The 24,151-nt window shown below is 42.7% G+C and overlaps 2 protein-coding genes across 2 annotated transcripts in view; both read right to left on the bottom strand.

Annotated features, from left to right (window-relative positions):
• LOC137357154 (B-cell linker protein-like) overlaps window positions 1-1,104 on the bottom strand; it is a 56,871-nt gene extending 55,767 nt beyond the window's left edge. Inside the window, exon 1 of the mRNA XM_068023254.1 lies at window positions 1,023-1,104. Within this exon, the coding sequence (XP_067879355.1) occupies window positions 1,023-1,025 (3 nt within the window). The 5' untranslated portion in view covers window positions 1,026-1,104. The remainder of the gene's footprint in view (window positions 1-1,022) is intronic.
• An 11,392-nt stretch (window positions 1,105-12,496) lies between these two features.
• Window positions 12,497-24,151, bottom strand: part of gnsb (glucosamine (N-acetyl)-6-sulfatase (Sanfilippo disease IIID), b) — a 45,386-nt gene continuing 33,731 nt past the window's right edge. Inside the window, exons 11-14 of the mRNA XM_068022979.1 lie at window positions 17,336-17,446; window positions 16,395-16,502; window positions 16,011-16,171; window positions 12,497-13,652 (exon numbers count right to left, since the gene is read on the bottom strand). Of these exons, the coding sequence (XP_067879080.1) occupies window positions 13,640-13,652; window positions 16,011-16,171; window positions 16,395-16,502; window positions 17,336-17,446 (393 nt within the window). The 3' untranslated portion in view covers window positions 12,497-13,639. The remainder of the gene's footprint in view (window positions 13,653-16,010; window positions 16,172-16,394; window positions 16,503-17,335; window positions 17,447-24,151) is intronic.

Raw genomic sequence — 24,151 nt, 5'->3', positions numbered from 1 at the left:
AATGTACTCAGTTTTGTGTAAAGGTACTTCATTGTCTAACAGCAACAACTTGTATTTGTATAGCACCTTTAAACTAGTAAAGCATCCTATGTATTACACAGGAGCATTATCAAACAAAATTTGACACTGAGATGCATAAGGAAATATTAGGGCTGATGACCAAAAATTTGGCCCAAGAGGTAGATTTTAAGGAGTGTCCCAAAGGAGGAAAGAGAGGTTGAGAGGTTTAGCGAGTGAATTCCAGAGCTTAAGGCCTTCGCAGCTTAAGGCATACCCACCAATGGTGGAGCAATTAAAATCAGGGATGCTTAAGAAGCCAGAATTGGAGGAACGCAGATGTCTCGGAGTATTGTGGAGCTAGAGAAGTTTACAGAGATTGGGAGGGGCATGGCCATAGAGGGATTTGAAAACAACATTGAGAATTTTAAAATTGAGGTGTTGCTTAATCGAGACCCAATGTAGGTCAGCAAGCATTGGGGTAATGGGCGAATAGGACTTGGTACGAGTTAGAAAAGGGCAGCAGAATTTTGGAAGAGCTAATGCTTACTGAGGGTAGAATATGGGAGACTGGCCAGAAGTGCATTGGAATAGTCAAGTCTAAAGGTAACAAAGGCATGGATGAGGGTTTCAGCAGCAGATGAGCTGAGGCAGAGTGGGGTTATGCTATGGAGGTGGTAATAGCAATGGTGCAGATATGTGGTGGGCAGCTCAACTATGAGTCAGATATAACACCAAGGTTGTGAGCAGTCTGATTCAGACTCAGACAGTTGCCAGGGAGAGGGATGGAATCAGTGGCTAGGGAACGGAGTTTGTGGTGGGGACCAAAGTCAATGGCTTCTGTCTTCCCAATATTTCGTCCCTGAGGCACATTCTACGCCGGTTCTAAGCCTACCCTTTCATTTCCATCACAGCAGAACATCTAAGCCCAATAGTGTCAATAGATCTTTCACAGCTCAACTTCCCGAAATATTAAATCACCATTTTTGCTAAATTAAAAGTCATACAGTTATATAAAATATTACCATTTTCAGAAGGAAACATTCAACAGGTAGCTGTCCTTTCTACAATTTCTTCGTGACAGCAAAGCTTCCTGTTTCAGTTCCACAAGGACGCAGCGACGATAGCTTCTCACCTCAGCTCCTAGTCGAGTGTTTGCGATTTTAAATGCAAAAGGTTGTGAAAATGAGCTATTGTTCAGTTAGAGAACACCTGCTTCTGACCACAGCTGTGTACTTTGCATAGGTTCAGTTCAAAAAGCGAGCACCAGGGAAGCAGCTCAATCCCTGAGCTAATCACTGATATTTTCACCAGAACATCAAAGGTCATTTGGAACAGAACAATTGTCAATAAAAAGCAAAATGTTGCAGAAGCTGGAAATAGGAAACCAAGAGCAAAGAAAACTGGGAATACTCAGCAGGTCAGACAGCATCTATTGAGAAGTAAAATTTTCCTCAGAACTAGAATACATTGCAGATGAACAGAATTTAAAAAGGAACAGAACAGCTTGCATTTACGTAGCACCTTTAACTTCTCAAGGTGTTTCACAAATGTGTAAACAGACAAAAAATTAACACAGAGCCAAGTAAGGATATATTTGGAAGAGTGACTAAAAGCTTGGCCAAAGACGTGGGTTTTAAGGAGTGTCTTAAGGGAGGCGAGAAATATTTTATGGAGGGAATTCCAGAGCTTAGGGCCGAGACAGTTGAAGGCATGGTTGCCAATGGTGGGATTGAAGAAGTTGGGGATGGACGAGAGATGAGAATTTGACGAACACATAGATCTTGGATGGTTGTAGGGCTGGAGGGGGATACAAAATTAGGCAGAGATTTGAACATAAGGATAGGAATTTTAAATATGAAGCACTTGTGGATTGAGAGCCAAAAGAGTTGTGATAGCTGACAAGGGAGAGAGAGAAGGAAACACAGGAAAAGAATGAGCTGTGAAGTATTTGTTTGGGGAACAGATGTTTAAATGGCAGAACTAATATTTGCAGGAGACAAAAGATGACATAATAAGAAAAATCAAACAAATAAAAGGCATCGATGCAAAATTGAATGTGTACAGTGAAAGGGGAATAAGTAGAAAGTATGAAAAGCCAGAAAGTCACAGCTGTCTCCAGTGTCCCTTCAGACCGGAAGCAAAAAAGCAATTTGACAACAAGATTGCAGATTACACCCCAGTAATATTCTGATTGAGGGGGATGGGGAGGTCTCCTATTTGTGCACCATGTCACTCCTACCCTCTTTCCCAGAAATGGCAGGACACATACCACATTGTGGTACCTACTGCCAGAGAGAAAGTGGGAGCTATAATTGTCTGAAGTCAATATTAAGGGCAGAGGGCTTAATAGAAAGATGAGCTGCTATCCTTTGAGCTGACATTGAGCTTTATTGGAACATTATAGAAACCTAAGGACAGAGAGATCAGAGTGTGAGTAAAACAGGCAATTAAAATGGCCAGTTTTTTATTTATTCAGTCACAGGGTGTGGGCATCACTGGCCAGGGCAGCATTTATTGCTTATCCTAATTGTCCATATGGTGAAGGTACTGTGCTATTAGGTAGGAATTTCTAGGCACTTGACCTAGCCACGGTAAAGAAATGCATAAATATTTCCAAGTTAGAGTGGTGTATGCCATAGAGGGAAACTTAAAGGTGGTGGTGTTCCCATGTGCCTGCTTCCCTTGTCATTCAAAGTGTAGAGGTCGCAGGTTTGGGAGGTGCTATCGAAGAAGCTTTAGCTGCGGTGCACCTTGTAGATGGCGCACACTGCAGTCATGTTTCACAGGTGATAGAGCAAGTGAATGTTTAAAGTGGTGGATAGGGCTGATCAAGTGACAAGCAGTTTGGGGTCATACTGGCCAACGGAATGGTGGCGTTCAGAAAACTGATCAGCTGACCTAATTTAAACTAAGACAGTAACGTGTGCCATGTGACCATTTTCGTGGGTGTTACGACCAGATGAGAAAGGGATCTCGGGGTTCCTTCTCAGCCTTTGCCTGGTTTACCTGTAACAGGGTTTAATTTTTTTAAAACACCATGTTTTTAGCCCCCCCTCAGTGAATCCTTGTTCACTACTTTCCAATTGTAAAGCAAAGAAATCAATCAGGCAGGTTTTCTTAGATTGAAACAAGAAAGGTGGAAGTTTATTCATCTTAAACTCTAATTCGGTTAATGACTACAAATACGCAACACGACTATGCTCACATGCATATGCGATAAACACACACACAGATAGAGACAGAAATAGTAGAAAGAATAAAGGGGAAAAGTTTGAGGCAATAGCTGGGTTTCTGTTTACGGTCCTTTGAGTTCAATGTAGAGTCTTTGGTTGCCAGTAAGTCTTGTGGTTTCATTGGGGCCCAGTGCTCGCTTTAAAATCTGTTTCGATGTCCACAGTGTTTTCTCTCTTGAGGTTTAAGTGACTTCATTGGATCCGGAGATTCATGAAAGAGCGAGAGCCAGACAGGAAAGAGGCTCTTGTTCCAAATTAAGTTGCAATCTGCAGTCTGACCCAAGCTGTCCTGTGAGCAGTTCAAAAGCAGACCTGGGCCTGCAGGTTAGTCATGTGACTTGCTTTTTGAACAAACTCCTGCGTTTGTGCATTCCAAAGCTCTCAATGGGGGGGCGGGGAGGTGGGGGGGTAGTGCTGTCTCTCACACCAACAAGATGTGGATCACCATTGCCCAGACCAATCTCTGTTAATTGAATCAGTGAGCAGTTCCTATTGTCTTTTCAAACATTTAATATGCAAATGATTTCCAGCACTGCTGATCTCCTTACACAAGTCATCTCATCATTCCAGCAGCAGTTTAAAATTAGTGTTCATGTGACGAAATTAATATGCCTCATTCTTGGCAGGTGGGGGTCTTCATGACAGTGGGGTACAAGTAATGTAATGAGACAGGGAGGAGATGAAGTTTTTTTTAAATGCAGCAAGTTAGTATTTTCTGGAATGCATTACCTGAAAGGGTGGCAGAAGCAGATTCAGTATTAACTTTTAGAAAGGGAATTGAATATATAGTTGAAAAGAAAAAAAATCTGCATAGCGCTGGGAAAAAATCAGGGGAGTGGGACGAAGTGGATAGCTCTTACAAAGAGCCAGCACAGGCACGATAGGCTGAATGGCATCCCTCTGAGTTGTATAATTCTATCATCTGTTTAGTTTCCTCACCATAGAGCAGACTGCACCATGAGCCTGAATAATGAGCTCTGTGTTGGAAGAACTATATGTAAATCACTGTCACAAATAAGGAGTGTTCAGAGATATGGATCGTGATGGGGGAGGTGATGAATGGGCAGGTGTTTAATCCTTTGTGCTTGCATGGGAAGAGGAGGAAGTGGTAGGGTTGATGAAAAACAGAACTGGGGTGCCATCGGGATAAAGCCTGGGTAGATGTAGCAAACCAAGTCAAGGCAGGAGAGCAGAATAGTAATATAGGAAATGAAGGTCAGAGAATGGCAGGAGGGGACAGAGAGAAAAAACCTAATAACACACCAACAGTCAAAAGCCAACAGCCAAGACTAGATGTTACAAAGATAACAAAAAGACAAAACTAAAGGCTCTGTATCTGAATGCACAGAGCATTCATAACAAAGTAGATGAACTGATAGCGCACATTGAAGTAAGTAACTGTGATCTGATAGCCATTACGGAGATGTGGCTAGAAGGATGACAAGGATTGGGTCCTGAATATTGAGGGGTATATGACATTCAAGAAGAATAGGAAGCTAGGTAAAGGTGGAGGGGTAGCACTCTTAATCAAGGATGGCATTGGTGCAATAGTTAGAGATGACCTTGGTTCAGGAGATCAGGATGTAGAATCGGTTTGGGTGGAGATGAGGAATAGTAGGGGAAAGAAGTCACTAGTGAGAGTGGTCTACAGCCCCCCTAACAGTAACCACAATGCAGGACGAAGTACACAAGAAAAATTATTGGGTGCTTGTGATAAAGTAGTAATCACGGGTGATTTTAATTTACATATAAACTGGAAAAATCAGACTGGCAATAGTAGCCTGGATGAGGAGTTCTTTCGAATGCTTTCGAGATAGTTTCTCAGAGCAGCACGTTCTGGAACCAACCAGAGAGCCTGTATTCGACTTGGTATTGTGTAATGTGACAGGATTAATTAATGACCTCAGAGTAAAGGCACCTCTAGGTAGCAGTGACCACATTATGATTGAATTTTACATCCAGTTTGAAAGGGAAAAGAGAGAGTCTAAGACTAGTATTTCAAACTTATATCAGGGCAACTATGTGGGCATGAAAGCTGAGCTAGCTGAAGTGAACTGGGTTATGAGGCTAGGAATTAGATTAATAGCAGTGACATACATTCAAGGGGATATTTCAGAATACTCAAGGTAAGTATATTCCTGCTATAAAGAAAAATTCTAAGAGGAGGACCCACCATCTGTGGTTAACTGAAGAAGTTAAGGAAAGCATCAAACTTAAGGAAAAGGCATATAATTGCGCAAAGTTGAGGCGGGGCTGATAACTATAGGCCACTTAGCTGTTGTGGGGATGGTGTTAGAATCGATCATTCAGGAGGCTATGGCTGGGCACTTAGAAAAACTCAAGGTAATCGGGCATAGTCAGCATGGCTTTGTGAAAGGGACATCATGTTTAACCAATTTATTGGAGTTCTTTGAAGGAGTAACATATACCATGGATAAAGGGGAGCCCTTTGTCATACTGTACTTGGAATTCCAGAAGGCATTTGACAAGGTGCCACATAAAAGGTTATTGCGCAAAGCAGGAAGTCATGGTGTAGTCAGTAAGATATTAGCATGGATAGAAGATTGGCTGGCTGGCAGAAAACTGAGAATATGCATAAATGGGTCCTTTCCTGATAGGCAGGATGCAACAAGTGGCATCCCGCAGAGGTCTGTGCTGGGGCCTCAACTTTTTACAATTTATATCAATGCCTTACATGAGGAGAGCGATGGCATGGTAGCTAAATTTGCAGATGACACAAAGATAGGTAGGAAAGTATGTTGTGAAGAGGACATAAGGAGGTTGCAGACCGATATAGATAGGTTAAATGAGTGGGCAAAAATTTGGCAGATGGAGTATAATGTGGGAAAATGTGAAGTTGTTCACTTTGGCAGGAGGAATAGAAAAGCAGAGCATTACTTAAACATGCATGTGTCACAAAATGTTAGTATACGGGTGCAGCAAGTAATAAAGAAGGCTAATGGAATGCTATCCTTTATTCCGAGAGGAACTGAAAATAAAAGTAAGGATGTTATGCTTCAGTTTTGCAGGGCATTGGTGAGACCAGATCCAGAATACTGTGTGCAGTTTTTTAAGGAAGGATGTGAATCCGTTGAAGGTGGTTCAGAGGAGGGTTACTCGATTAAAAAACTGAAATGAGCGGGTTGTCTTATGAGGAAAGGTTGGACAGACTGGGCTTATTTTCATTGGAGTTTAGAAGAGCGAGGGGAGACTTGATTGAAGTATATAAGATCCTGAACGGTCTTGACAAGGTGGTTGTGGAAAAGAGATTTCCTCTTGTGGGGGAGTCCAGAACTAGAGGGCACTGTTTTAAAATTAAGGTTCGCCCTTTTAGGACAGAGATGAGGAGAATTTTTTTCTCTCAGAGGATTGTGAGACTTTGGAACTCTGCCTCAGAAGATGTTGGCGGGCAGGGTCCTTGAATAATTTTAAGGCAGGGGTAGATCGATTCTTGTTTGGCAAGGGAATGAAAGGTTAGTGCGGGTAGATGGGAGTGTGGAATTTGAGACACAAACAGATCAGCCATGATCTTATTGAATGATGGAACAGGCTAGAGGGGCTGAGTGGCCTACTTCTGTTCCTAATTCTTATGTTCATATAGAGGAACAGCCCTTTTGGAAAGCTGAAAGCGATAGGAAAGGTGTGGGTTGTGGTAAGATCAAACATCATCAGATGGATGTTGCACAATAAAGTGATGTAAATGCTTGATACAATGCAAGTATATTAAAAGTAGCTTTACAAAGTATCTGGTTAGGCTATGTCTTCTGGACAATCCTTTGCTATTTTGCTTTTTTTTTTAAAAGTACAAAATCTATTTCTTTATTGGAGGCTTTCAATTGGAACTCAGTTATCCCTTTTATTCAGACCAGTCTAATGATTGATGTAAATGGCACCTGGTCATAAATATGAATATTACATATAGCAGGACTGAGACCACTCCATATACTGTTGCTGGTGTTCAGTCATTACAAGCAGGGTGGGGTGGTCACATTGGAACTAAGGCAGCCATCTTGTCATGGAGAAATCTTCAAAAAAAAATATTGAATATTGCAGTATTGTCTAATTAAAAACTTAAACATTTAACCTGCAAGACATTTTGTGAATGAAGAGCACACAAAGCAGACACAGTCGAACAGGAAGCAAGTTGCACAGAAAACTTGACCCACAGTCTCCAACTATGAACCAGTTCCCACTGCACGAGGGGGGGGGGAAGTTGACACATCATATTTGGTTAGTATCCTTCTATCTACAAAAGATGATGGACACACAGCAAACAATCCATTTCGGTGGGGTGTCTTCTCTTGGTACATCTTTGTTAATGACAGTGAGGGCCAATCCTTGAGAGGCAAGTTCTACCACAAGTGCTGCCCATGAAACTGCCAAGTGACACGGCAAGTTGTTGTTTTTGACATTGCCAACTGTTACCAAGCTGCTGTCGCAACTGGTCATCATGGTAGTACATGCCTGTCCATAGGATGTGCCGCCATTTCCCTCTTTCACCCGTTAGTTACTACTAAGTATAATAGTCAACATTTAGGGCCTTCATCTTTGAAGCGGAGCTTTGGGCACCAGACTCGTCGACTGACCCCGGCTACCTCACCATACAGAAGGGCCTTGGGTATGCGACAATCTTCCATCCTGCGGCCATGTCCAATCCACCAAAGCCGCCTCTGTTTGATTAATGTCAACACGCGCGAGAGCTCGGTCTTTGAGAGGACTGCCACATTTGTGATTTTGTCCTGCCAGGATATACCCATACTGTGCTGAAGACAGGGAAGATGGAAACTATTGATCTTCCTTTACTGGTAGTTGTAAGTCACCCATGTTTCACAGCCATACAGCAATGTGCTGAAAACACAGGCCTTCTAAACCATCAGCTTGTTCCTAAGGGTCAACTTGGTGTTATCCCATGCGCATTTTGCAAGGCGGCCCAAGGCGGTCGCTGCTTTCTCCATGCGTGCATCGAGCTCTGCACAAGGGACAGATTGTCTGTCACCATGGACCAAAGGTAGAAGAATTTGCTAACCACTGCCAGTGGAGTGTTATTTAGTGTGATCAGGGGAGGAGCTGTAACACCATGTCCCATGACCAGTTTTCTTGATGCTTCTAGTCAAGGAGAACAAGTTACAGGCACAGGAGAGACAGTTAATGAATCTTTTGACTGGGTTTCTGTGTGAGCAACTCACATATCATCATCGGTGTACAGGAGGTCTCTGATCCGGACATGATGAGTTTTTGACTTCGCTTTCAGTCTTGATAGATTGTCGAGCTTGCCGTCGGACCTTGTGTGCAAGTAGACCCCTTCCATATCTGCTGGGAGGGAGACGGGCAGGAGCACGGAGAATATGATGACCAACAGAGTGGGGGCTAAGATACAACCTTGTTTGATTCCATCCTTCACTCCAAAGCTGTTGGGAGTGAAGCCATCAAATTGTACAGTGCAATGAATGTTGTCATGAAAGGAGTGAATGAGACTGAGGAGCTTTGATGGACAGCCAATTTTTCCCAAAGTTTTGTTAAGCCCAGCCCTGCTGAACCTGTCACATGCCATTGTGAGATCTACTAAAGGAAGGTATTTGGGTATACTCTGTTCCTTACACTTGTAGCTGATTTACGGAGATCATCATATTCACAGTAGATCTGGTGGCAGGGAGACGACCGTGCACTTCAGATGTATAGCACTGTAAATCACACAGTTCTACTTGTGAGCATTTACAGCATAACAGAAAACTGTTGGTAGAATACTGCACAATCCCAGCGGCTCACTTTCTCTGAATTCCTTTTCTTTACTTTAAGCCACATTACTGTTTTTCTTTTTTTTTTTAAAACAGTCCTGGTTAAAGTTGTAATGCTGCCCAGTTACTAATAGATCACACAAGAATTACCCTTTCCTGTCTGTGAGCAGCTGGACAACACTCTGGCACATTTAGCAAAGCAGGCATAGGTATCAGGAATCTACTGACTGACAATGATCGTCCAGAGTTTTTTTTAAAAATGATTTTAAATAAAATTGGTCAATTGCGGGATTAACACCGTAGCCAGGATTTAGCACAAAAGTGGTGGCCCCAACCACACGCCCGCCCGCCCCAAAGTCAGGGCAAGCTTGCCTCTGGTGGTCTTGTAAGCTATGACTGTATTTAAATATTAACTGGCTGCAGTTGGGGCTTCTGTCCCTCGAAGGCAGAATGTCCTGCCTCCATTCACAGGGCTAGCAGTTGTTCAGTCCCTGCTGCACCACTGGGAGTAGTGGCTACTTCTGAGACAGCAGCAGTCCCAGGAGCAGCAACAACCATAGAGGACGCCAGAAGTACAGATAAGTAGGTAAGTGATTTGCCCTGGCAATCAGGTAGGCCCCGGGGAAGTGGGGGGGATGGGGGTGGGGTGGTGGTTGCTGGGACCTCTGTTGGGTACATTGTGCCCAAGAAAGAGGGACCCCGCCCTTCACTGAGCCTGCAGGGAGACTTCCAGGTTTTACTTTGCAGCCTCCTATGACAGTGAAGAAGAGGCCCTTAAGTGGCTATTTACCACTTAAGGGCCTCAACTGACCCAAGGGTCAGCGAGCAGCCTACCACCTCCCCTGCCACTGGTAAAATACCACCATAGGTGAGCAGGCGACCAGCCTGCACCCTCTGCTGTCCCTCCCAGGCTGCACATGTGGTGGAGAGGGGCAGTGTGGGAGATGAAAAATTCCATTCATTTTTGGGACTGGACACAGGCTTTACGTTTCCAAACTGAACACAGAAACATCTTTCAAAAATATGAGAAGCAGAAAGCAACCATTTCAAACAGCAGCAACCTAACCTCAGTTGTTTAAGAGGGAAGAGAGTGATATGCAGTTTAGAAGTCGAAGTTGTTTTTGATGACGTGGGAGTAAACATTTACCATCTTGGTCCTTTTCCCATATTCGTACAAAGAGAAGACTCAGTAAAAATTATTACATTTCTCGAAAGGTGCAAAGAGAATCGTAGCAAATTTGTTTTGAAAGGCTATTGCCAGCCTGAAGTTAAAATTAAATACTACCACTGATTTTACACAGCCCATTGAAAGGATGGACTAAGATGACGACAGCAACAACATTCATTTGCATGAGTTTTCAGGTCAAGGAACACAAATTGAGAAAACACTCAGAGATCATTGAGCCACTGTACTCTAGTTTTAGGCAACCAGCAGCTTTGCATTTCTTTGCATCGTATTCCAATAAGCAGTCAGTGTACCTTTGTGGGAAGAAGGAGGAAAAAAGCCACAGAAATACACTTGATATTTTCAGGGAAATGATGAAATTGAGTCTTTCACAAGCACAGCTGTAAAATGCTTTGGGGCGACCACACTTTTTTGATTCATTCATGGGATGAGAGTGTCGCTGGCTAGGCCAGCATTTATTGCCCATCCTGAATTGCCAACGAGAAGGTGGTGGTGAGCTGCCTTCTTGAACCGCTGCAATCCATGTGGGGTAGGTACACCCACAGTGCTGTTAGTAAGGGAGTTCCAGGATTTTGACCCAGCGACAGTGAAGGAACGGCGATATAGTTCCAAGTGAGGATGGTGTGTGGCTTGGAGGGCAACAGGTGGTGGTGTTCCCATGCAACTGTTGCCCTGGCCCTTCCAGGTGGTGGAGGTCATGGGTTTGGAAGATGTTGTCTTTGGAGCCTTGGTGTGTTGTTGCTGTGCATCTTGTGGAAGGCACACACTGTTACCACTGCCCATCGATGGTGGAGGGAGTGAAGGTTTGTAGATGGGATGCCAATCAAGCGGACTGCTTTATCCTGGATGGTGTCAAGCTTCTTGAGTGTTGTTGGAGCTGCACCCATCCAAGCAAGTGGAGAGTATTCCATCACACTCCTGACTTGTGCCTTGTATATGGTGGACAGGATTTGGGGAGTCAGGAGGTGAGTTACTCGCCACAAAATTCATAAACTCTGACCTGCTCCTGTATCCCTGCTATTTATATGACGACTCCAGTTCAGGTTCTGGTCAACGGTAGCCCCCAGGATGCTGACTGTGGGGTATTCAGCGATCGGAATGCCATTGAACATTAAGTGGAGATGATTAGATTCTTTTTTGTTTGAGATAGTCATTGCTTGACACTTGTGTGGCGCGAATGTTACTTGCCAGTTATCAGCCCAGGCCTGGATGTTGTCCAGGTCTTGCTGCATCTGGACACAGACTACTTCAGTATCTGAGGAGTCATGTACAGTATTGAACATTGTGCAATCATCAGCGAACTTCCCAACTTCTAACCTTATGATTGAAGGAAAGTCATTGATGAAGCAGCTGAAGATGGTTGGGCCAAGGACACTACCCCGAGCAACTCCTGCAGTGATGTCCTCGAACTGAGATGATTGTCCTCAAACAACCACAACCGTCTTCCTTTGCGCTAGGTAGGACTCCGACCAGCACAGAGTTTTCCCCCTGGATTCCCATTGACTTCAGTTTTGCTGGGACTCCTTGATGCCATACTCGGTAAAATGCTGCCTTGATGTAAAGGACAGTCACTCTCGCCTCACCTCTGGAGTTCAGCTCTTTTGTCCATGTCTGAACCAAGGCTGTAATGAGGTCAGGAGCTGACTGGCCCTGGCGGAACCTAAACGGAGCATCACTGAGCAGGTTATTGCTAAGCAATTGCCGCTTGATAGCGCTATCGATGACACCTTCCATCATTTTACTGATGATCGGGAGCAGACTGATGGGGTGGTAATTGGCCAGGTTGGACTTGTCCTGCTTTTTGTGTGCAGGACATGCCTGGACAATTATCCGCATTACCGAGTAGATGCCAGTGTTGTAGCTGTACTGGAACAGCTTGGCTTGGGGTGCGGCCAGTTCTGGACCACAGGTCTTCAGTACTATTCAGGGCCCATAGCCTTTGCAGTGTCCAGTGCCTTCAGTCGTCTTGATAGCACATAGAGTGAATTGGATTGGGTGAAGACAGGCATCTGTGATACTGAGGACCTCAGGAGGAGGCAGAGATGGATCATCCATTCTGCACTTCTGGCTGAAGATTGTTGCACATGCTTCCGCCTTATCTGGGCTCCCCTATCATTGAGGATGTGGATATTAGTGAGCCACCTCCTCCAGTTAGTTGTTTAATTGTCCACCGCCATTCACAACTGGATGTAGCATTACTTTTGAAATGCAATTTAAAAAAAAATTATTTTACTTATAGGCAAACAAAAAAACTAGGCAGGCCTGAGGCAAAATAGCAGCACAACCCATCAGCTTTCATCAACAGAACTAATTCTAAGCAAGCAAACAAACAAACTCATGTCTTCATTTTTAATTCAGAATTCATATATGTGAATTTTAATTTCTCATCAGTCACTTTCTCCAAATTTAGAGAAACAGCATAATAATACAATAAAGATATTATTTGAACAGAAATCCAACAAGCTTTTAAATTCAGGCTACAAACACCAGTTCCCAGAGGAGAGGCAATTGTGCAATCCTGATGCCCTTTCAAGGATTCATCTTTGAAAATAAACTTCCGTTCCCTGGATTTGCAGACAATTACTCCAAACAGGAGTTTCCCTTCCACAGGTTTTATACTCCTGGCATCAAATAAATGCAGGACATCTCCAAAATACTTCCAACATATAGAGAAATTGTTCGTAGGCCTGAGTGATAATGATTTATGAAGTGGCTTAATACAGGGTAAAGTCAAGCGCGAGTGAAGAATTTGACAGGCTAACATTTGCATACATGCCCTTTTCATCTACCAATATTTCATTATGGAAAGGAAACAGAAAACATGGATGGCTCAGTTATTTGCAATTTCAGACACGAGTGTAGGTTTGCCCTTCTCAGAAATTCAATCACAACCCTTAAATCCAAAAGGTCATTGCAGCATTTTTGTGAAGAAAGTTACCCCGAGCACCAAAGTCAACCTCGATTGATTGATTTGATATAGCAAAGTCCCTTAAATGAGTTCTGATGGAGTGAAAACAATTCCAGCTCAGCTATCTATTAAGAGTTTACTCTCAGTCAGAAGGGGAAAAATTCTAAAAAAGATGACACAACCAAGCAGTGGATAGGGTGAGTAAATATCTCATCATCTTCATAACCAATGAAAATATTTTAAAAGCTAAGCAATCCAATTGCCAGGTGAAACTGTTTCCAAACATGTAACTACCATTAATGGGTGTGAAACCATATTAAAGTAATCACCCAAAACAGCATTGTGTTTTCTCAAAAAGGCATCGGGACAGTCTCAAAATGAGCATAGGAGCAGAGTTTGTTGCATGGAGTTTTCAACAATAAAAAAGGGATTCTGCTTGATTTCATGTTCTTCTCAATTTGAGATATTGCACACTTGGCTTGTTTGTGGATGGAGGCTGGTACATTTTGTTTGTTCAAATGAAATCTGCCAGAGATCGTCCACGAAAAGGGAGGAACTCTTCAATGTATTCCTTCAGCTAGGAATCAAATCTGTAATATAGAAAGCATAATCACAGTTAGAGAGAGAGAGAGAGAGAGAGATGGAGATTTAATGAACACCCCACCAAAAAAAAGGACTGTATAACAGACTCATAATCCTTCATAGATTAAATGAGAGTTAGGCATCAATTGCAGAGACTGATGTTGGGCAATTGTTAAACAGGCCACTACAAGTATCTTTAATACATTCACTGGCCAAATACAACGTACTGAAAGTTCAGGACAGATTTTAGTTGAATTGTCTTAATGCCTCAGTATGGTACTGGGTTTATACAGTCCAGCTTCCATTCTCAAGCTGTATGAGTTTAGTTATTCCCAGTCAGAGCAGTAGTAGAGATATTAGAATTCACCTCCATGCCAGAGTTTTTGCGGTGAGGGGTGGCAAGGAACTGAAAGCTGACTGGTGTCTTTTGCATCATATTCCAACAAGCAAACAGTGTACCTTTGTGGGAAGAAGGGAACAAAAAAAAAAAGCCACAGAAATTCACGAGATTTTCAGGGAAATTATAAAATTGAAAGCACCTTTCACAAGCACAGGTTGTCCAAAATCATTTTACAGTGAATTAGTTACTTTTGAATTGTAGTCACTGTTGTAATGTAGGAAAAGTGGCAGTCAATTTGCAACAACAAGCTCCCACAAACAGCAATGTGATAATGACCAGGTAATCTGTTTTTGTGATGTTGGTTGAGAGATAAATATTGATCAGGTCACTGGGGAAACTCCCCTACTCTTATTCAAATAATGCCATGGGATCTTTTACAATGACCCGAGAGGGCAGACGGATCCTTGGTTTAATGGCTCATCTGAAAAATGGCACCTCAGATAGTACAGCACTTTGAGTACTGTACTAGAGTGTCAGCTGAGATTTTTGAGCTCAAGTCCTGGATTAGGATTTGAACCCACAACCTTTTAACTCAAGAGGCGCGAGTGCTACCAACACTATTTCTTGCTTCCTAGGCAATCCCTTGGGATCAAGGATGACTTGCATCCACTCTGAGCCGATGGCTGAGAGGTCCAATTTATGATCTGCAGACTCTGCCATGAGGGGAAGGTGGTGTTTGAAGGGTCAGGCAGATGAGTAGTTTAGAGGTTAAATGCCATTACTTGACTTCCACATGTTTCCAACATAGTCCCTCAAGGTGTATGATGCCTTCCGGAATGAGCTTTCTTCGTCTGGAGTCGTGGCTTGTGACCATCCTAATGAGTCGATGGGCAAGTTTGATGTCTTTAGACATGTCCTCAAAGCATCCCTGCAGTGTCTCCACTGTCCTCCTGGAAGTCTTCTGCCATGACCAAGTTCTGAGTAGAACAGCTGCTTTGGGAGTCTGCTGGGCATGTTGGCTTGGGAGAGGAGACTGCTGTTGGACTGCCTTTCTTGCCACCGTATTTGGATTATCTTGCAGAAGCATCTGTGGTGGTATTTCTCCAATGCTGCCTGCTATAGGTTGTCCAAGTCTCTGAAGCATATAACAATGCAGGGATCACTGCTGCCTGGTAAACTATGATCTTAGTCTCAGGTTTGAGATCCTGATCCTCAACATTCTTCCTCAGTCAGCCGAAGGCTGAGCTCACACATTGGAGGCAAGGATCAACCTCATAGTCTAGATCTGCCTTTGTCAAGAGGAGGCTCCCAAGATATGGAAAATGGTCCACATTTTCCATGATCTCGCCATTGATCTTGATTGTCAGGGGAGGTGTTATGCTGTGGGAGCTGGTTGGAAGAGGACCTTCATTTTCGAAGTAGTCACTGAAAGACTCAAATCCAAAAAAAATATAGGGAACAATGCCAACTGCTGCACATGATCTTTTTTGACCTCACAAAAGCCTTGGACTGTCAACCACAAAGGCTTATGGCGCATCCTGCTCAAATTTGGCTGCCTTCAGAAGTTTGTCACCATCCTCCATCTACTCAACAAGGGCATGCAAGCTGTGATCCTCATCAATGGAACCACCACAGACCCTTTTACAGTCAAGGCCAGGGTCAAGCAAGTCTTGCTCATTGTGATAACCCTCTTCTCCATTTTCCTCATTGCAATGCTACACCTCAACTCCAGGCATGGAGATTATCTACAGAATAGATGGGAAACATATCAAAATACACTGCCTTCAATCTAAAACTAGGAATGACTGCAACCTCAGTTTTCGAGCTTAAGTATGCAGATGATGCTGGTGTGCCCACTCACTCTGAAATTGAGCTCCTGCTCATTGTCAACTCCTCTTCTTTGAGCCATGAGAAAATGGCCGAGTTACAGCTGACTCCATAGAAACTCAACAACAACAAAAGAAGTGAACAAAATGCAGAGTGTAGGCATGTACCTTCCATATGATCATTGCATGTCAACACTTACCCATCTTCCTCTCTCTTGATCGTACGGCAGTCATTGCCGGAACAGGACTCCAGTTTTATCAGCCGCTGGTTCATCTTCACAAGTAATGAGGGGTCCACAGTTTTAGCAATATTCATCAGTTGGTGTGGATCAGAGGTCAAATTATAAACTTCCACAAAGGACTGAAAATAGCAAGAACACAGAAATAACTAACAAATAATTCCGATAAAATTCATGTTGTGAAGTTGGAATTTCAGTCAATGGCATGTACAGCAACCATGAGACAATGATTTCAAAATACTGTTCAACAAGGAAATGCTGTTCATATCGGGACCCATTGCTTGCACAAAGTGCACATGCATAGACTGGAGGGAAACAAGCACGTGACTGAGACACAGCACCTACCTCACGGTCAGCAAATTCACAATACTGAAGATTGCTTTTACATAATGTACGGACACAGGCATAGGTATTGTTGAAAGCATCTTCACACACGCAATCAGGAAAACATTCCTAAGAAAAAAAAGAGAAAATATTGAATTTCCAAGGGTTTTGTTTTCTTAAGGACTTTTCAAACAAAGCTTCAGGTGGTGCAGCCTGTTAATCAACATTACTTTTATTATATAAACTTTCAAAACAAATTTTTAACTATAGGTAAAACTCTAACTGTTGATCTTCAGTCCCTTCCTCCCTCTTCTGTACTCTTGCTGTGATCCAATTTTTGAGGCACGTGAATTACCCTCCAGCACTTGAGAGTTCAATGAGTGACTATTTGAACATGTGGGGCACCACAGTCAAGTCCACTTCTGTCCTCATCAGATATCTACATTCTTTGCAGCAGTCACTGAATAATGATAAGCAGCAAATCTGCTTGATTCAACATACCAACTTTTAGTTCAGGACTGTGTGATTAACTGTCAGAGTCCAGCTAAATAATTACATTTAGAAAAGCAATTGATAGTGTGGAAAAGATCAAAAACTACATTATTCTTGAAGCAATAAAAGGGGTTGAAACCTCAAGATTGTTTTTTTGCACTGCACAGCTTTGTCCAAATAGGACTTTTATGCATTGTGCCAACAGGAGAGTCAATGCTAATGCTTTATTCTGTTACAAACTCCTGTCTGTTCACAGTGAACAAAGTTTTTTCATGCTGATATAATCAATGAGCCAGTTGAAAGCAAAACCTTAATAGCGAACATCCTTCCATAATACAATCAACACTACAGCTCTCCTAATGAGAAATGCCATGTGTATATTTATTGGATTCTGCCTCTGAAGCACCTTGGGACTTGTTCCAACATTAAAGACACTATATAAGTGCAAGGTATTATTGTAAAATACTTACAGCCACACCAGGTCCTACATTGGGGCATGCAGGGTCTATCTTGTCATCACCTTCTCCAGTGTACTCTACCAGAAAATCAGTGCGCCAAAGGGTTTTATTCTGTGAAGAATCCTAGAATAAATGAAAGGGACTGAGTTAGAACAGAAAAGGCTCAAACAACTGTCCTTTCTACAGAGTGGTTTTGAAGAGTACGGTGCAGAATGAAGTTCATAGCTTAGACTCTGGGGTTATTCTGAGCGTCCACTGTTGACAAAACAGGTTCGAACCATTTGCACCTCTAATTAAGCAAAAGGTTGAAGTATGAGGCTTGAGGTGGTAAGTTATAAAGTGTGGAATCACAATTATAATTGTTGCTCAAAGGATGAGAACCACTTGCCATCTTTGCATTCTGTATAAACTCACAGCAAATGTCATCATTTGGTAGAATAGCAACACCATTCTTTTAAAAGGTGAGGTTTTGGTTAAGTGGCAGTATTCCCACATGACTGAGGATCAGACTGAACTATTTATCATCTATATTCATGACATGCATGAAGGGACAGAGTGTACTGTTACGACCAGGTGAGGAAGGGGTCTCAGGCCCCCCTTTCGCCCCTTCTCTGGTTTGACCGCAACAGGGTTTATTCTTTCAACACAGTCATTTAGCTCACCTCCTCAGTGAGCACTTACTCACTGTCCCTCGAATATCATTACAAATGAACCAGACAGGCTTTCCTGTGTTTAAACAAGCAAGATGCAAGTTTGTTAACCTTATCACTCTAAACTGGTTAAAATTACTAAAATACACAACACATCCATGCATAACGAGAGGCACACACACCCACAAATAGATAGAGAAGGGAAAAAACAGAGTTGGGAGGTTGGAGTAGAGTCATTAATAAAAATGGAATCTAAATACGGAAGTGCAGTCCCAGTGTCCTTAGTTGAAATTGAAGTCTTGAAGTGCACTCTGGGCCACATACACAATTTGGGCTTGCTTCTCTGGTTCCAGAAGGTTGGAGAAAGGCTTTATCCATCCTCTTTTGCTGACTGAAGATCTGTACATTTGAGGTTTAGCTGTAGCAGATGCTCCCCTGGGACATTGCTGGAGAGGGAGAAAGAGAGAGGTGCTTTCTCTTGGAGTTCAGTTACTGTCTGCTTTCAGAGGCACAATTCACAAACTCTGAGCCACACAGGTAGTCATATGATGTGACCACCTCTGTTTGAAACAGAAGTTTTTGGAATGATCTTTGAAATTCAAAGTTGTTCAGACATACTTGGTGGGGTTGGTGGGAGGGGTTGGCTCTTTCAAAGTCAATGGCTGTCGATGGCTCTTGATGACCAACATTGATAAAACCATTCTAGGTGATTGACTGAATCAGAGCACACCTCTATTGTTCTGGCAAGACTGAGTAATCACCTCCCACTTCCAGCCGGACTTTGCCTTCTCATATGCAAATTGTGTATGGCCATCTTTAGATGTTCTGTTGTGCTTTTTAAAAATTATTTGTAATAATATCCAACTGAAAAGTCTCAGGCAGATTTCCATATGACTAAATTAATATTTTCCATTTGGCATGTGGGTTTTCCGTCACAGTATGGTAGCCACATTTACGGACGATATAAAGCTAACTGGGAAAGCAAGTTGTGAAGAGGACACAGATGCTGCGAAGAGATAGGTTAAGTGAGCGGGCAAAAAAATTGGCAGATGGAATGTCATCTGGGAAAATGTGAAGTTATCAACTTTGGTATTCAGAATAGAAAAGCAAAGTATTATTTAAATGGAGACATACTGCAGAATGCTGTGGTACAGAGGGATCTGGGTATCCTCATATGTCAATAAGAAAAAGTTAGCATGTAGGTGCAACAAGTAATTAGGATGAGAAATGGAATGTTGACATTTATTGCAAAGCGGATGGAGTATAAAAGATAGGGAAGTTTTGCTCCAACTTTACATGGCATTGCTGAGACCACACCTAGAGTACTGCATACACTTTTGTTTCCTTACTCGTGGAGGAATATAATTGCATTGGAAGCAGTTCAGAGAAGGTTCACTAGTTTTATTCCTGGGATGAAGATGGTTGTCTTGGGAGGAAAGGTTGAGCCTATACTTATTGGAGTTAAGAAGAATGAGAGGTGATCTTATTGAAACATACAAGATTCTGAGGAGCTTGACAGGGTAGATATGGAGAGAATGTTACCCATTGTGGAGGAATCTATAAGTAGGGGGCACAGTTTCAGAATAAAGGGTCTCCCATTTAAGATGGAATTAGAGAGGTATTTCATCCGAGGGTTGTTAATCTTGGGAATTCTCTTCCTCATGAAGCAGTTGTTACGTGTGCTTCCTTTTATCGGTAAATTTTGTAGATTAGTGTTTCAAAACTGAAAAGATTCCATAGATACTGGAACTTTGTGCTTGTTTTTTTTTAAGGGAGGTCACCAGGAGGTTTTTGGACTGAGTTTGAAAAGAAACAATTACTGGAAGGCACCTGTCTGCAGATAATTACCCAGCAGGGGTTGTTTTTGACTTGGGGAAATGTTTAGAGAGAGGTGACAAGTCAAGATTTATGGAGGTCTGGAGGCTTGACTTCTGGAATGTTTTTGGTTTCATTATGAATTGGTACAAACTGCAGTTGGGGGATGAACAGTGGTTTGAAAAGGAGTTGGAGAAAACTGCCAAGAAGAACAAACTACCCCAACTCAGTCTGTTCCAGCAGTTTGGAAAAAGCTGGACAGTTTTCCATCTCTCCAGGAGCTGAAAAGCAAGTTTAAGCAGCAGACTGAAACTGTAGCTGCATTCCTCCTGAAAGGCCTGTATCTGAAACCTCTGTTGCTGCATTTCCTGGAAGCCTACCCAAACTGATCTTCAAGGTTGCCTGAAAAGAACTATTCCAGAAGATCCCAGTGACATCTGTCTATAAACATTTGGGATGCCAAACCAAAACAATAGACACATCTCCATATCTTATCTTTCTTCTTGATGCATGACCAAGTATTTAACCCAAGTGTTATTTTGCCGGGTTTTTTTGTAAAAGAGCTCTAAAATGAGATTCCCTTTATTTTTCCGTGTGTGTGTGTGTGTGTGTGTGTGTGTGTGTGTGACAGAGAGGGGCTAAGGTAAAAAGGGAACTTTAATATTTGAATCTGTATGTTTATGCTTTACTTCATTACTGGTTATGACTTGTTTTATAATAAAACTGATAATTCTGTCATTTAATAAAGAAACCTGGTTGGTGTGTTTTATTCTGGGATAAAACGAGAGTCCATGATTGGCTGTATCTGTAAGTGGGAAAATTATGAATATGTTGTGACCCATGGAGAAGTGGGAGTGGAACTAGAATAAACAGTGCATTCCTCCCACCTCGGTCCTAACACAGGGGAGGCTGGGTCATTGAATATAGTCTTGATCTACAGGGAATCAAAGGCATCAGACAGGAAAATGGAGTGAGGTCACAGTCAGAGCAGCCATGATCTTACTGAATGACAAAGCATGCACGAGCGACTGAATGGCCTACTCCTGCTCGTATTTCTCATGCTTTTTTTTTTAATGCAAAGTTCAAACCCTGCTCCAGACTGCCCTGGTCACTGGAGATCAGAGGTGCAACGCTGAGTTCTCGATCGACATCCAGCAGGGACACTTGTATTTGGTGGTGGCTGTTCCCCCACCCCTGCCATATGTGTTGTGGGATTGCATAAAATCTTCCTGCCATATGGGACTAATCACCTATTGCCTGCATATAGATAGTTATGAGCTTGGAAGTGTTCATGTTGCAGTGTGTCAGTGTTAATCAGTCTGCAAATCCTTCAACTACTTAACACTTGTCATCAAGGGAAGAGTGCAAAGATATGGAAACTACCACAATATATTTTAAGACCAAAAGAAAAGAGACTGTCAAGGTAGGGATTGGTGCATTTAGGGTTGGATGTATGGCAGTGTGGCAGTACAAATCTAAGAGTAAAGCAGCAGATAAGGCTCGAGGTTACAACAATAATAAAAAAAGGACAAAACGAAAGGCTCTGTATCTGAATGTATGTAGCATTCGAAACAAAACAGATCAACTGATAGCGCAAATAGAAATAAATAAGTATGATCTGATGGCCATTGCAGAGACATGGCTGCAGGATGACAGATTGGGACCTGAATATTGAAGAGTACATGACATTTAAACTGGAGAGAATCTCACCACCTCCTCTTGATGTTCAATGGGATTACCATCACTGAATCCCCCACTATCAACATCCTGGGGGATACCATTAACCAGAACCCGAACTGGACCAGCCACATAAATGCTGTGGCGACAACAGCAGGTCAAAGGCTGGGAATTGTGCGGTGAGTAACTCCCGTCCTGACTCCCCAAAGCCTGTCCACCATCTACAAGGCATAAGTCAGGAGTGTGATGGAGTACTCTCCACTCGCCTGGATGGGTGCAGCTCCAACAACACTCAAGAAGCTCGACACCATGCATATGCAGTTCCTTCAACTACTGACACACAGTGGTAGTAGTGTGTACCATCTACAAGATGCACTGCAGCAACTCACCAAGGTTCCTCCGACAACACCTTCCAAACATGACCTCTGCCACCTAGAAGGACAAGGGCAACAGATGCATGGGAACTCCACCAGCTGCAAGTTCCCTCCCAAGCCACACAGCATCCTGACTTGGAACTATATTGCCGTTCCTTCTCGGTCACTGGGTAAAAATCCTGGAACTCCCTTCCTAACAGCACTGTTAGTGTACCCACACCCCAACGACTGGAGCGGTTCAAGAAGGCGGCTCACCACCACCTTCTCGAGGGCAATTAGGGATGGGCAATAAATGCTGGCCTAGCCAGCGATACCCACATCCCATGAATGAAGAAAAATAAACTTTAGGAAGGACAAGAACCGAGGAAAAAGGTGGAAGGGCGGCTCTGTTAATTAATGATGGTATTAGCAGAATAGAGAGCGATGATCTAAGTTCACGAAATCAAGAATTAGAAGCGGTTTGGTTACATAGGAGGAGGAGGCTATTCAGCCCATCCGCCATTTCATACGATATGGCTGATCATCCACTTCAATGCCTTTTTCCCACACTATCTCCATATTCCTTTATGTCATTGCTGTTTAGTAATCTGTCAATCTCTGCTTTAAACATACTCAATGACTAAGCTTCCACAGCCCTCTGGGATAGCAAATGCCAAAGATTCACAGCCCTCTGAGTAAAGAAATTTCTCCTCATCTCTGTCCTAAGTGGCTTCTCCCTTATTTTGAAATATAGTGTCCTCTGGTTTCAGACTCTCCAACCAAAGGAAACATCTAAGCTGCATTAACCATGTCTATCCCTTTAAGTATTTGGTACGTTTCAATAAGATCACCTCATTCTTCGAAACTCAAGAGAATACAAGCCCAATTGCCCCAATTTCTCTTCATAGGACAGTCCCGCCATCCCAGGAACAAGTCTGGTGAACCTTCATTGCACTCCCTCTATGGCAATAAAAAAGCACACACAGTATTCCAGGTAATTGAAGCAATACTTCACTACTCCTGTACTTGAATGCTCTTGCGATAAAGGCTAACATGCCATTAGCCTTCCTAATTGCTTGCTGGACCTGCATGTAAGCTTTAGTGAACCTTAGTGAAGAGGTCCCTTTGTACATCTACACTTTCTAATCTCTTAACATTGAAGAAATACTCTACATATCTGTTCCTCCTACCAAAATGGATAACCTCACATTTTTCCACATTATATTCCATCTGCCACGTTCTTGCCCACTCACTACGTCTGTCCAAATCCCCTCGAAGCCACTTTGCATCTTCCTCACAACACACATTCCCACCTAGTTTTGTGTCATCTGTGAACGTAGAAATATTACATTTGGTTACCACATACAAATCATTGATATTTATTGTGAACAGCTGGGACCTCAAATACTGATCCTTGCGGAACCCCACTAGACACAGCCTGCCAACGCGAGAATGACTCATTTATTCCTGCTCTGTTTTCTGCCTGTTGACCAATCCATCATCCATGCCAGTCCCATCCTATCCCATGTGCTTTAATTTTTGCTAACTAACCTCCTGTGGGGGACTTTATCAAAAGCCTCTGAAAATCCAAGCATACTATGCCTCTATCAATTCTACGAGTAACATCCTCAAAAAACTCCAACAGGTTCGTCAAACATGACTTCCCATTCATAAATCCATGTTGACGATGCCCAATCAGATCATTATTATCCAAGTGTCCATTTATCAAATCCTTCAGAATAGATTCTAGCATTTTCCTTACTACTAATTTAAGGCGAACAGGTCTGCAGTTCCCTGTTTTCTCTCTTCCCTCCCTTCTTAAATAGTGGGGTGACATTTGCTATCTTCCAATCTGCAGGAACCTGTAGAATTTTGGAAGATCACCAATGCATCCACCATCTCCATAGCTATCTCTTTCAACACTCTGCAATGTAGGACATCAGGTCCTGGGGACTTATCAACCTTCAGCCCCATTAATTTCTCCAATATAGCCTTCTTACTAATATCCTTCAATTCCTCATTCTCCCCAGTCCCTTGGATCTTTGATTGTGGGAAAATTCTTCGATCTTACTCATTGAAGGCAGACACAAAGTAATCATTTGGCTTCTCTGCCATTTCTCTATTCCCCATTTTAAATTCTCCTGACTCTGCCTGTAATGGACCCACATTTGTCTTCGCCAAACGTTTCCTTTTTACGTACCTATAGAAGCTTTTACAGTCTGTTTTATGTTTTTTCTCGTTTACATTAATATTCCATTCTCCCTTTCTTTATCAGTTTCTTCGTCCTCCTTTGCTGTATTCTAAAATCATCCCAATCCTCAGGTTCACTACTA

This window comes from Heterodontus francisci, chromosome 47 (genome assembly GCF_036365525.1).
Source record: "Heterodontus francisci isolate sHetFra1 chromosome 47, sHetFra1.hap1, whole genome shotgun sequence".
Classification (NCBI taxonomy): Eukaryota; Metazoa; Chordata; class Chondrichthyes; order Heterodontiformes; family Heterodontidae; genus Heterodontus; species Heterodontus francisci.
Note: the sequence above shows the minus strand (reverse complement) of the source record. Positions and strands in the feature narration are given on the sequence as shown.